Source organism: Aricia agestis, chromosome 20 (genome assembly GCF_905147365.1).
Source record: "Aricia agestis chromosome 20, ilAriAges1.1, whole genome shotgun sequence".
Classification (NCBI taxonomy): Eukaryota; Metazoa; Arthropoda; class Insecta; order Lepidoptera; family Lycaenidae; genus Aricia; species Aricia agestis.
The window spans coordinates 10973790-10988724 of record NC_056425.1 but is presented as its reverse complement, the minus strand read 5'-3'; the positions used below and the strand labels follow the sequence as shown (position 1 = coordinate 10988724).

General features: G+C 35.8%; 1 protein-coding gene across 3 annotated transcripts in view; it reads right to left on the bottom strand.

Moving 5' to 3' along the window:
• Positions 1-14773, bottom strand: part of LOC121737043 — a 33386-nt gene extending 18613 nt beyond the window's left edge. For all 3 annotated transcript variants that reach the window (XM_042128575.1, XM_042128576.1, XM_042128577.1), the window contains exons 1-9: positions 8614-14773; positions 8220-8418; positions 7214-7528; positions 6543-6676; positions 5983-6135; positions 5098-5188; positions 4913-5008; positions 3988-4125; positions 3490-3630 (exon numbers count right to left, since the gene is read on the bottom strand). In XM_042128575.1, the coding sequence (XP_041984509.1) occupies positions 3490-3630; positions 3988-4125; positions 4913-5008; positions 5098-5188; positions 5983-6135; positions 6543-6676; positions 7214-7528; positions 8220-8418; positions 8614-14597 (7251 nt within the window). In that variant the 5' untranslated portion in view covers positions 14598-14773. The remainder of the gene's footprint in view (positions 1-3489; positions 3631-3987; positions 4126-4912; positions 5009-5097; positions 5189-5982; positions 6136-6542; positions 6677-7213; positions 7529-8219; positions 8419-8613) is intronic.
• Positions 14774-14935: the final 162 nt, after the last annotated feature.

Sequence of the window (14935 nt, the reverse complement as noted above, 5' to 3'; positions counted from 1 at the left end):
AAGAAAAATCTAAGTCGTGGAGAGAATTTTGTTCCAGTATCAACCACGAAACATCAGCATCCGTTATGTGGAGAAAGATGCGATGGATCAAAGGCAACACTGGACGCAGAGATACTGTAGATCCTCTTAATGCTGAAAAGCTATTGCATTCCTTGACCCCTGATTATGTTGCCGAGCAGGAGCCAACTTTGCCAGAAAGACAACCTTCCATTATAGAATCACCCATTACTCTCGCGGAGCTTCGTAACTGTTTAAAAAAGAAAGATACATCTCCAGGAATGGATAATATATCATATACTATGATCTATTATCTTCCAAATAATGCTAAGTGTATGCTTTTAAAAATTTTCAATTTAATTTTAATGTCAAGTAATATACCTGATCAGTGGAGAGACATACAAATAGTCCCTATTCTTAAACCGGGAAGGGATCCCACTCTTGCCTCCTCATTACGTCCTATCTCATTAATGTCTTGTCCGTGTAAGATATTCCATTTGATTCTATTAAGAAGATTGGAGTGGTTTATTGAAAGCCAGGGCCTCCTTCCCGGCACGTCGACTGGTTTTAGACGTGGACAATCTTGTGTTGATAACCTAGCTTTACTTACATCTCATATACAATTAGGTTTTGCCAGAAGAGAGCCAACAATCGCTTGCTTCATAGACATTGAGAATGCCTACAACAATGTAAATATAACTGCATTAATTCATATCTTACAGGAAATTGGAATCGGTAATTTTATTTGTAAATATTTATTTAATTTTTTGTCTAATCGTCGTTGTACAATTGTTTTAGATGATCTAAGTAAAGTAGTAGCATTATTAATTAGATGTACAAACCAGGGACTAGCTCAAGGGGACCCCCTTTCTCCTAGTTTATTTAATATTGCAACTAGAGGTATTTCTAGAATTATTGTAAATAATAATGTTTATAACTCCCAATACGCTGATGATTTCGTGTTATACAAAACAGTTGTAAATGGTAATACTCTAGAAGCAGTTTGCTCTCTTAAGTTAGCTATAAAGGCCGTGATTAACTATTTAGATAGTATTGGTCTCCAATTATCCGTATCTAAATCTAATATTTGTGTATTTAATAGAACTAGAAGAAGTTTTAATATTGATATTGAGATTAACGGTTCATCTCTTAACGTGGTGGATAAAGTTAAATACTTAGGTTTATGGCTGGACTCGTCCTTAAGATGGAGTCTTCATGTAAATGAATTGTGTGCTAAAAACTATAAATGTTTGAACGTCTTAAAAGTTCTATCGGGTAGGTCGTGGGGAGTTCACCCTCAATATATTCGCCGTCTTTATATTTCTCTTGTAAGGAGCCGACTGGACTATGCTAGCTTTATATATGGTAGTTGTGCTAAAACACATCTTAAAAAGCTCGATATTCTACAAAACAGAGCGTTGAGAATATGTGGCTCTTTTATACGTAGCACTCCAGTGTTTGTTATGCAGAGTGAACTCTCCATTCCTCCCTTACATATACGTAGGTACGTGTTGGCGAGTAGGTTCTTGCTTAAATTTAAGTCTAGACTAGGCAACGATTTGTTATATTCTTTAGATCAGTTAAATTTAGTACGAAATTATTTTAGGAATACTAATCTCCCAATTCTAGCACAAATTAACTCTGAATGGAGTAATATTAATGTATATGTAAGTGAAAAGTTAGAGGCGTATTCATTAAACACATGGGTGTCTTCAATAGATGTCGAAGAACTCATTGTACATAAAGTTGGCGACATGGCTCCAAAACGGAGCTTATCTGATTGTGAACTTAAAAATTATTTTTTGCAATTCATATCTGATAATTATTCTGATTGTTATAAGTTATATACGGATGGCTCTAAATGTACTCAAGGTGTCGGAGCTGCCTTCTTCGATCCCCAATTAGACGTTTCACAGAAGTTTAAATTACATAGAGATAATAATATAATGACTGCTGAACTTCTTGCTATTAAGGAATCACTAACTTATGTTAATAACTTGAACAACAATAACAGTATAGTTATTTTATCAGACTCGAGAAGTGCTCTCCAACACCTTCGTCGGTGCGCCACGAGGCAACGTGGCTCTCCGATAGCCTTCGAAGCTTTGGATTTACTCCGGCATGTTTCTGGAAAAGTTTCAATTAAACTGCAATGGGTTCCTGCCCATGTCGGTTTAATTGGAAACGAAACTGCGGATGCGCTTGCCAAGAGTGCAGTTATGGATGGTCCCGTGGTCTGTTCTAAACCTTTTGTAAATGAGCTTCGTCATCAGATTAAGGAAAAGGCGCTCGAGAAATGGGAATACCATTTCGGCGAGGAATTACAAAGAGGTGTTGGAGTTTGGTACGGAACCATCCAGAATAAACCAGTATGGGAGCCTTGGTTTATTTCGTGTAATTTATCGAGAAAGTTGTTGGTGTCAGCCTTTAGATTACGATCTGGGCACATTCCAGCAAATAAATTTTGCTACTTGGTTGGAATTAAGCCTTCGCCTAATTGCGATGTGTGCGACAAGCCGGAAGACCTGTTTCATGTTTTACTGGAGTGTGCTCGGACTGCAGAGCTAAGATCAAGGCTCTTAGGTGACTTTGGCTGCCTGCACAATGGACGGATCAATAGTGTACTTTCGGAGCCGTTGTCCCCAGAGGCAATAAAATTATATAGTTTTTTGGATCTGTCCCTTATGTAGGGAACACTGTATTCACCTATGAGGCTGACATTAACACTGAGTGTTAAAAGCCTCTGTAAAATAAAAAGATTAAAAAAAAAAAAAAAAAAAAATCCATTAAAATGCCACCTTATCACAGACTATAGTCCTAAAAATTCAAATAATATCGTACTTTATGACATATAGTGGCATTTTCATTGCATTTTTGTCGGTCGCGATTAGCCACGGTAAAGATCGGAACGGCACCTTAAGTTTATGTCCACAGTTTGTCTATACTTTCGCATTTCTACTGGTGGCCATGCTAGGGCTACAGATAGCGGTGTGTTAGCAAAGTCCCATATGGTGAGTGAGGGTACCAACCGATGTCAACAATTCTTAAATACAGAATTAGTTGTCTCGCTCTAGTCTATGTCTATCTCATCGTGTGCATCAAGGATAATTCTTGCGGCGTTTTAGCAAAATCCAATACAGCTGCCACCAATTTCTTATTATGTTTGACGACCTCTGTGGCTCAATTGGTTGAGTGTGTGGCAGCTCAAGCCGGGGGTCGCGGGTTCGAATCCCGCCGACGGAACAAAAAGTTTTCAATGTTCCAGGGTCTGGATGCGTATTAAATATGTGTAAGATATAATATAAATCTTAAATATACATATATTTAAGATTTTTAGTATAAAAGTATTAAATATATTTCCATTGTCTGGTACCTGTAACACAAGTCCTTCAGGAACATAGCATGGGGCCAGACTGACGTGATGTGAAGCGTCCATAGATATTATTTATTATTATCATTATTTTGTTCCACTCTAAACTATATCTATCTCACCGTATGCAGTAGAGCCAGAACTTGCAGCGTCTTGCCGAGCCCCATGCAATGTGCTAGGATGCAGCCGCCCCCGGTGCCGCCATTTTGCACAGTCTCAACTGTCTCAAAGCAAGCATCCCACATGAACTTCACACCTTCGTACTGAAAATACAAAATTAGTCGATGAAATGCATTAAAAGTTTGTTTTATCATATTATTATGTATTCATATACTTGGTCCATTCAAATAAGTTTCCTGACGGTCTAACGTCGTTTCAGTTCGGCAGACTTCGGCACGGTGTAGACATGCGAATTATAATCGCATGTCGATAAAAAATGCTATGCAATATCTTTACCGCGGCAGGTCCCGAGTGTCTCACGTATTTTATATTAATTAAACATACTAAGTCATTCTAACCACTAAGGTCGGGTTAATCCCACATAATATTTTCGACCCTATAGATGGTCAAAATATTCAGCGCCACAACAACTTACATCTGACGGTGTGAGGATTATTTACCTGATGCGCCTTCATGACTTTAGTGAAGAACGGATGCACGGTGACGGCGGGCTGGTTGTTATCGAAGTCGTACTCCAGGCATAGCTCGTCGTTTATCACAACCACGTTCACGTCTTCCTCAAACCCTAACGTCTCTTTCTGTAATGATATTACACTGTTTTACTTAACTATACACGTAACGTTACACTACAATAGACAGAACGAACCAGTAGGGCGCTTAACGTTACTATGTTTTGCATAACGTGACAATTTATTACACGATATGACGTGATCTTAAATGTAAATTATTGTTGAATAATTCTTTAGTTTTTAAATTACAATATGAATCATTTTAGTAAAATTTTATAACATATGTATCATATACAGGGTGCAATTAAACCTTCCTGCCAAATTTTGATACATTAATCCTTGTTAAAAATAAAAAAAACACGTATTTTTTCTTTTATAATCACTCAGTACTAAAATGTTGAGAAATAGTAAAAATCACTACAATTAATGGACACGACGCGTCGCCCGCGCGTGTTGTGCCCCACGTTACCCCCGCTCATTTCCCCGCGCCGTGAGTGACCGTTCTGCAACGATTTTAAGTGGGATAAATGTCATTAAAAAAAAATAACACCCAATTTTTTTTGGTTTAATAAACTCTCCTAATGATACCTAAGCCCTTGAAAAAATTTGGCAGGAAGGTTTAATTGCACCCTGTATACACATAAAATCGACAGTTTTTTGAATTCACATCATTTTCCTTGCACTAAAGCCTCCATTTATGCAAAAAAGAACGGCAATTTTTTAACTGTTACTTACCTGATTCATCCTCTAACATTTTCAAATATGATCTCCAGAAATCAGAAGCTGCCACAAATAGCAAATCAACACAACACAAATATCAATAAAATATCGAATCAATAAAAACTAATAATCATACCAATTGAGCCTCTCGCATGGACAGTCTTCTCTTGCGTTCGAATTCCTCAATGTTAGCTAGCACTGTATTCCGAGCTAGTGATTTTTTGTCTATAACCTGTAACACAAAATAAAAAACACATTACTTTCTGTAGAAGAAATAATACAAACATGTTATATAACGTTGTTTTTTAGCGCCCTTTTTACCTTTCTAATATTTCGACGTCCTTTGCCATATGAATATGAGTATCTCTTGGACGACGACCCATCCTCACCGCATAGCTCGCGAGATAGAACTCTGAAAACATGAAAATAAATTATTTTGAAAGGACAAGAGGCATTTTTGTATGGAACTCATACCCAAGTTGTAGCACATCCACATATAATATATCAAATGAAAGGGCTTAAAAAGTTGGACATTTTAGTGTATGAATAGAAATCTCTAAACCACGGGAGAAAAAAGTTAACGAGGGTAGATGGTAAAAAAAATAAACACTGTGTATTATTATTGCGTTAATTTATAGTGTTGCTAGAAGAAGTCATTTTCGGAAAGTAATTGTATATGGCAAAAATTAAGAAATGTATGAAAAAACAATGAAACGCTGAAACTCGAACCTATCCTTGATTAAATCGTAGCCTACGCAACACTAACTTGATACTAATATTTCATACTCAGGATTTATACTAATTTTATAAATTTGAAAGTGTGTCTGTCTGTCTGTTACCTCTTCACGCTCGAACCGCTGAAACGATTTTGCTAAAATTTGGCAAGGAGATTTTAGTCCGGGGAAAAAACAGGATACTTTTGGTCCTGGAAAAATGTACGTTTCCCGCGTAAACGAGTTTTGGCGCAACGGAGTTGCGGGCGTCGTCTAGTCATCCATAAAGCTTTGGTCTCCTGCAAGAGCGGTGCCGTCGTGTGGCGGTTTCCTAGAGAACGGTGTCAATTACCATTCTCTAGGAAACCATGCCATATTGCTTACATGGACAACATTCTAGTGACGTCATTCACCGTGGTATGGCGGCCGCTGCATGACGGCGCCGCTCTTGGAGGACACCAGAGCTTAACCCTGTCGGTATGAACTAACTCACTTCATCTGTTTCCGTCGTTCCAGCAGCTTCCTTCTGTCCCTCTTGGACCGTCCTCGGCGCGGTCGGCGCAGCACGTTCTGACTGACCGGACCGTCCTCGCGTCGTTTCTCTATATATTCGCTAACAATCTTAGCGCGTTTGGCGTCGTCTATGCTGTAAATACGAATTGTTAAGGTTACAGTACAGTCGACCCTCGCTAATCCGGCCCCTGGCTAATAGGGCGCCTTATAATCCGACAGCATATCACCAGTTAATTTAGGTACATGAACATTATTTTAGCCAATTATCATTTAGGCACGTAATTTATTTTTGTTACAACTGGGTATAAATATATACAAAGGGGTATAAATACTATTTTCAGTTTTATCAAATAAGCTTTCTCTTTTGTTTCTTGTAATATATTTTGTTGTCTATTATATAGGCAAAAATCCAACCTTCCTTTCTTGGGCCTCACTTGACCAATAGACGGTCCCCACTACATACATATGTGATAATTGATAAGTCATAACTTATGACTTATCACACACTCATAAGATACAGTGATATGAAAGAACACTTACTGATTTTCTTGCTTTTTCTCCAATCGTCTCAATAGTTTCTCCTTGGTAGTCACCCATTGTTTCTCCTCTTCAGAGGAAGAATCATCATCCTTCCTGATGTGAACAGTCGTTGTATGACTTTTAGAACTTGTCTTCTGTAAAAATGAAAAAAAGGTGAGAAGATAGTAGATTAATAAAAAACTATTGACCCTCTAACAAATAAAAAAAAATGTATAATTAATAAGCTATGCAATGTTTCAGAGATGACAAAATATTTTATATTGTATTAAGTGTATATTTTTATTAGTAAGGGGGTTTAAGTTTACTGTGAGAGTGTTTTAACATAACTTTAGAATATGGGATATTGCACAAACTACATAAATATAAGAAAAACAGGCATATTTTTTTAACATGAACATCGGAAGTATCATTCAATTTTTTTAAATAAATTAAGGGGGCAAACAAGCAAATGGTTTACAGCAACTATCGTCGCCCATGGACACTCGCAACATCAGAAGACCCGCCGGCAAACTGTTATGCAGTTTGGCAGGCTACTAGATTATGGAAAAGTAATTTTGGTTTCAATAAAGATTTTTATTATTATTAAAAGATGCAGGTGCGTTGCCGGCCTTTTAAGAGGGATTACGGTCTCTTCTTGAAGTTTAATGAAGAATATGCGAAAAACAACTTACATTTTTATGCTGTTTATTTTTCTTTGTGAAATCTTTGTCTTCTTTAATCATTTGATCTGTTAGACTGGTAACAGGCGCGTGAAGTAAAGCGAGCTCCGAATTCATCATTCTATCTGCTGTTAAGAGGATATCACCGTCTTCTTTCTTGACATTACTGGTTGGAGTCTTAACTCTAGTTTTCGACTTTGGCCCGGGCCTGCGTTTTTCTTTACTTTCCTCGGGGGTTTTGGGACCTTTCGCCTCTTCGGTTTCGCTGTCATTATCACCCATAAGCAAGCTTTTTGCTAAATAATTTTCGGCATCATTCTCTTGTACCTAAAAAGATTTATTTCGATAAGTATGTTATAGTCAAACCTCGAGGCTTAAGCAAGCAAGGCGATTTTAGGTTTGAATAGTCAATCAAAATCTGACTAAAGGCCTTGGTCCAAACGAATGAATTTTTGCAGCCTTTAACTAAAAATATTGGAATTTTATTAATTTTAGGAGATACTAATTTGGCAAACGGTCTCACGAAAACCCGGCGTGAAAAAGGTTTAGGTGGTATCTCCATACCAAACGGCAAAAGCACTTCAAGGATTTGGGCGTGAAGAGGAGAGGGAGAAAAAAGCGAAGAAATTAAAAAGTGGCAACATCGTAGTTTCAAATCAATCTAAGAAAAAAGGGATGACACATGTTGCCACGCGAGGTTTAATTTATTCACTTTTTTTTACAGAATTTAACAGACAGACACACTTTCGCATTTATAATAATAGCTTTGTCCACACTGTGCCTTTTTCTGTTCATCAAGGGCATGTGTTATAGCGCAGTCAACAGCGAACGTGAGGCATGCCCTCTGACCGTATCCAAAACTTCAAAAATAACAATATTGGCGCTGCGTTCCTTGACGCATTCAATTATTGAATGCGCCAATATGAAAGTTAATGACGAAAATTGAAGATGAAAATGCACAGTGTGGACATAGCTAATAGTCAATATGGATGGTGTATTTAAATATATGCCAACTTACTGGTGGTAGCATTTCATCGGTATTATCAATTTCATCCTCTGATGCCGTCAACTCGTCCGCGTTTTCCGCTTCAAGTTCGAGCTTAATGTTAGTCACCGCTTCTGAAGGATCACTGGACAAAGTTTTCTTCGTCTTGGAACGACGGGTCACTTCCTTGCTTTTAACCTTCTCTCTATTTAATGATTGCAGATTTGTCAACCTGAAAATACAATTGGTATTATTTCTAATGAGAATAACGCTATTATTTATTTAAGTTAAAGTTTGAGGACTGAAATATCAAACTAAACAAAAAAAATATATTATATTTAACTGTATTAATTCTATAATAATAATTTAATAATTATTAGAGTGAATGCTCAGCAATGTGAAGTTAATTTAGGCACTATGCACTTACCTATCTATTTCAATATCATCTTCATCTTTGTCCTTATCTAAGTTTATATACTTGAAATATGTTTCGACAAATGATTCTGGCAGTTTTTCTAGGCTAACACTTGCATAGTTATATAATTTCGCGTCCGAGCGATCCATAGGGTAGCACTCCCAACCATTGCGAATTACTATTCCTTTGCCTTTGTCAGATGCTGAAGTATCGTCAATACCTTTCTGGGTTTTCTTTACCTTTGCTTTCCGATTCGTATCAGCCTGTGAGTCTAAAAGTGGCAAAGTTGGTTCACATTCAAGTAGTTCGATAGGTTCATTCATATCCACCGCATCTGTGTAACTTTCTGGTTCAGACTGTTCATTATTTTGCTCCTCGATTCTTGAACTTTCAATGGCTTCTGGTACATCATTGCTATTGAAAGTGGATTCATCACATTTATCACTAAGTGTTTCGCTTTTTGGATCTTCCTTCCCGACTTTACTTTTTCTTAGACTTCTTCTTAAATCCAAATTACTATTGCTATTCATCTTAGGGTTTTCCTGTTCCTTTGATTCCTCACAATGGGAGCTTTCTACATCTTCTGATACGCCGGTATTTATGGAACTGGAGTCATCATTAGAAACTTCATCACTTCTTTGATGCAATTTGCTATTTTTTCTAAGACTTCTCCTTACATTTTTTTCGTCCATTGTTTCTACATTTTTTTCGTCCATTGTTTCTACATTTTCAGTAGAATCTATATTGTTGCATTGTATTTCGTAACTTGTGGATTGTGAATCTTTATCTTTTTCTTTTTCGACAATGGTATTTTGATTACTTGTTTCAACTTTATCAACTACTTTATTCGTATTTGATATCTTTTTAGATTTATCCTTTCTTAAAATAAGAGGAATTTCATCTTCTTCAGATTCATTTTCTTGGTTATCCTCTTGTCGGAGTCTTTCTTTCATTTTTTTAGTTAAAGTGGCAACATCATCCTCATTTTTACTTTTTATTGGTACTATTTCTTTAGTCACCTTTTTTGGCCTTCCTCTCTTTTTTAGGTTTTTTCTTTTGTCATTTTTCTTCGATTTGCCTTCCTCGTCAGAGCTACTATTCATTAACCTGTCCTTAGCTTGCTCTACAGTTTGTGGTACGAGCAAACCTAAATTATCAAAATTATCCTCGTCACCATCAAGATCCGGTTCATACTGTCTGCGGAATCGGGGAAAACCTTGGCCGTGCCGTTCTTCCTCGTCTTGACTGCCACCGTCGGCCAATGAATACATTAATTTATTTGACGAAACAAATTTTTCAAAAGTGTTTACATCGTAACTGCTTAGTAAGAGTGGTTCGTTATTTTCAGTACTCTCGAGAAATGAATGTTCAGTTTTTGTTATTCGATGCAATGGCTCCGTGTCATTAAGATGGGCTTCATCTAGATCAGGTTCATTTTTAATAATCGTCATTACATTTGGCATGTAGTGAGCATCTTCACATGGCTCTTGTTTGATATTTGATAAAATACTCGGTTCTAGAGGATTTATAGACATTGCTTCCTCGTGAGAAGTACTATTTACATGATTTTCTATATTCTTTCTTGCGTCACCACAAGTCCGAAGGTCACCCATTTGTATGTGACTAGCCCATTCAGTATCTTCATTCGGGATGTTTTCGTCATTATCCCAATCAGCATAATTATTTTCAATTTCACAATGAGACTCTTCATCGTTTTCTACACCAAGATATGTATTGTCATAAGCTCCATCCTCATCATAACTGTCATATTCATTGTTGAAGAACTCTTCACTTACTGTATTTATTTTATTTATAGTAATAGATAGACCATTGGAATTTCTTTCTAAATCAGCATTTACGCATGGTAGTCCCATAAAGTTTGTAACTTTTTCCAAACATAATTTCTTTAGTGAAAGTACTGTTGAGTGTTTATAATGCGAAATATTTTTCTTCTTGTTTAAAATACTAAATTCCTCCTTATACAATATTGATGAAATGAATTTGAAGCACAATCTGGATAGTGTCTGGACTTGAGGTTTTTTTCTTCTTTTTTGGTTAATACTGTTTGGCTCCTGCATAATTTTTTTCCTCAAAGACCTCAGAGCTAAGCTAGATAGAGATTTTGGAGTGTAGGATGAAATATTTCTGACCTTTATTTCCTGTTTGCTGTAAAGAAGTTGGATGTTTTGTAGGTATCTTGTACAAAGTGAAAATAATGATTTTACTTCATTTCTTGACTCATTGACTAGCCTCAGAGTATAGGAGTTAATTATAGTAGGTTCATAGTGTGATCTAAAATTGTTGACCCTTGTTTGCTGTTTGTTGTATACATATTGGATATTTTGTATGTATCTTGTACAAAGTGCAAATAGTGATTTTACCTCTTCATTTCTTGACTCGTTGACTGGCCTCAGAGTATAGGAGTTAATTATAGTGGGTTCTAGGTGTGTTACCAAAATTTCTGGGTATTTAAATATTAACTCTACAATTTTTCTATGACAAATAGTTTTTAAACTATTTACATTATTTAGGTAAATATTTTCAGTTTGATTGCAATCTATCTCTTCATAATTATTATAATTTTCCTCATAGCATAGGTCTTCTGATACATCATCTATTGAGTCATTGTAGCAATCAAAGATTGTATCACTTGAAACTTTTGTCATAGTAGATTCATATGGAATTGTATTTTGTAATTCTTGCAAGCAAAGTGTACTTAAAGACTTGACATTGCTATTAAATTTTTGTGACACATTATAAGTATTAATTTTTTCATCACAAATGCTATCTTCACAAACAAAGTTTTCTAAGGTATCTCCATTATTACAAAATAGATCTGTCTGCCAATAAATATGCTTTTGTAATACTTGCAAGCAAAGTATGGATAAAGTCTTTAGTTTTTTATTATTTATTTGACTTTCGGCATCATCATTCTTCAGGTCTTTGCTTGAGATTTCATCGTCAATATTTTTATCATCGTAATTAATACTATTTGGAATGCATGGCTCACTACAATCTGTGTTGTTTATGCAATTAATAGTATCTCCAGAGTCAGATTGGTTTAACACTTTTCTTACATCCAATTTGTTATTCAAGTTAATAAGTTTTTTTAGTACTACAACACAAAGAGTTTGAAGAGGTTTAGGAATTTTTATATGAGTTGAGGATTCTGGAATTCCAACAATTGGAGTGTTGTTGGCTATCAGAGTGCATTTAGAACTTGTGGCAGGAACAAGATCAGTTGAATAATAGCAACAGTATGACTTGTTCGATGTAAACCAATTGCATTCCATAAAAGGGGCACATGTAGACAGAACTTTCTGTCTATAGTATGATTTAAAAAAATCATTTACCATTTTTAATGTGATGAATTGTGAATCAGGTGGTTTTTTATTTCGGCTGTCCTGGGCTAAAAAAGACTGATTGGGTTTAACTTTTTTTACCATTATTGAATCATTTATCCAAACTGTATGTCTTCCCTTGATGTTCATACTTTTAGCAGACTTAGTCTCTGTGGAAAGAGATGGTGTTTGTTTTTTGGCAATTTTAATTGACAATTCCTTATTCAGGAACACAGTTTTGGGATTAAATGTAGATTTTTCTTCTTTCTTTTTGGAAGGTTTCTTAGCATCGGATAAAATCTCTACAATCTCACAATCACTGTCACTCTCATTCTTAACTTTGGCTTCAATAACTTTTTTCTTTTCTCTATACTGTGACAATTTTTGACTGTTTAAAAAGTCCTCATATTGCCTTGCGAGGTCCTCCTCCATTTGTATGAGATTGTGTTTGGCCAGTTTAAATAATAGGAATGATTTTTTAACACAATAGTCCATTTTTAATGTGTCAGTAACATGTGTAGTATTAATTTTTTTCTCAATAAAATCTTCAGACTTTTGTGTCATGAGTTGTCCTAGTTCTGCAGTTGTTCTTACTATGTTAGATAAAAACTCACATGCCTTTTCTGATTGTACAGGTGTAAGCTTCACTTGTTCTTTAATTGACAAATCATTTTGTGTTTCTGTTTGCGAAAAAGAGTTTTTAGTATGCACAACATTTGTTTGAGACGATGCCTCCACTTTTGTCTTTGGCTCATTAGGATCTAAAACAGGAATTTCTAAGGGTGCTATCTGTGATTTTGAGGATTTAGATTTCTTTATAAATACATCAGAACCGACCTTGTTAGCCAAGAAATTCTCAAATTCTTTTGTTGTGCCCCAGCTGGATTGTTCGCCTTCAGTCAGTTTTATGACTGATGTTTCAATACAACCTTCAATATCATCATCTAACTCGTCAGCTTTTGCAGACACAGTTTCTTCAATTATCTTTTTCTTAGGGCTTTTACTTAGTTTCCTCTTCTTTAGTTTTCTTATAAATTCAAAATCATCTTCAGCCTCACTGTCTGATAATTTGTCAGGTTTATCACCATTTTCCATTCCGGGTATATATTCATCGTCAGAATGATATCTACTACCTTTTTTCCCTGAACTCGGTTCATCGTCCGATAGTTCAACATTGGCAAAGGGATCTTCATCAGAATCTTGCTCGTAATGTAAAATTTTCTTAGCTCTCCTGCGTACAGGTCTTTTAGATGTTTCCCCACTAACATCTACTTGAGAATCAATCGAAGGAGTTGCTGTATCCATTTCAACATTTTCTTGAACGGTCGTAGTTATATCTGGATGTTGCTCATTAACAATGGTTTCGTTTTCTTTAACAGGCTCATTAAAACTTTTTTTCAATTTACTTAAGCATACATCATCCATTCCATCATCTTCGACATTCATTGCTTTTTTCTTTGGCCTTCCTTTTTTAACTTTTGTTGTGCAAAATTGTTTTGCATCAGTTTTTTCATCAATAGATTTATTGTATGCATAATCATTTGTTGGTACCTTGGGAACAGGTTTATTTATTACTTTACTCAATTGGCCGAGTGGTATGTTATCGTCATCATTACCACTGGTCATGATTTCCACCTCACCTACAATTTCACTACACATATCTGGTGCATCATTGACATTGTTATCGACTACTTTCGTCTCTTCATTAGTCACAATAACTTCTTTTACAACATTATCAAGAAATTCATCACTTTTTATATCTACATTACTTGATGATGTTATGTCACAATTATCATTATCATTATTAAGAACTATGCCATGCATATTAGGGTCATGTTTCAGTTCATTATTCTGTTTTGTTTCTATTGTACTTGTTAAAAGGGCTAATGTATCAGAATCAGATTTCCTTTTTCTTCCATACTTCCTTTTAGTTTCTACTGTAGATGTTGTAAGTTCGGGCTGTGCAATTTTTGGTGGTCTGCCTCTGGGTTTTTTTGGAGGCTCACCTTGTTTTGGTGATGTTGGTTTTGGAGACGCCTTTGGTGTGGGAGCTTTGACAACTGAAGTTTTTAAAGATTTAACTCCCCTTCTCGTAGGAGTGGGAGGTACAGGGTCCAAAAAATCGTCTTCACCGATAACCATATCGTAATTTAAGTCCGAATTATCTTGGGGTGCTGTATTTTTTTGCGCCGCTACATCCGATTTTTTCTTCCTCCCTCTTTTATTTGTAGCCTTCTTAGGTGGTTCTACATTAGTTTCACTACTATTGTATACTACGTAAGTTTTATTTGGCAATTCCGAGTGTATTTCTTGTGCACCTACTTGTTGGTCATCATTAGCAAATGAAACATTATCCATCACACTGTGGGCCACCGAGTCAACGCTCGGAAATGAGTTAATTTCCTGTACATTTAGTTGTTGATCATCGGCAGTAAACGGTATATTATCCATATCCATCACACTATGGTCCTGCGTTCCACCACTCGGCAGTTCCATAATTATCGTGTCCATCACCTCATTACTGGCGTAAGAAGAAGGGACGAGTTCTGAGAGCGTGATGAAATCGCCAGATTCATATTCTTGAGCTGCAAACTGCTCAAATATGTCCTCGGTCGCACAAATATTATTTGTTTCTATGTTACCCTGTTTTGACATTTTCGAAAAAAAAGATTATAAGTTTAAGTATAAAAGAAAAACTCATACTATGCAAAGCAAAACACATCTGCAAAGACTACACTTTGAACGAACACTTATAAACAGCATTTAACGTATAACCGGGAATACATTTCTCATTTTATTTGAGAACATTTTGCGCTGCCATATTTTTACATCCAAAATCCAAAGCTTGTTTGAAGTTTCTTTTTTTTTAATCGAAAATAGCAGAAAATAGAATATAAACAAGACCTTCTTAAAAAAATATGTCTATGGTTTAGTAATACTGCCGTATTAAAAATTAAAAATGCAATTTCTAATTGCAATTTGCAAAGTAATAA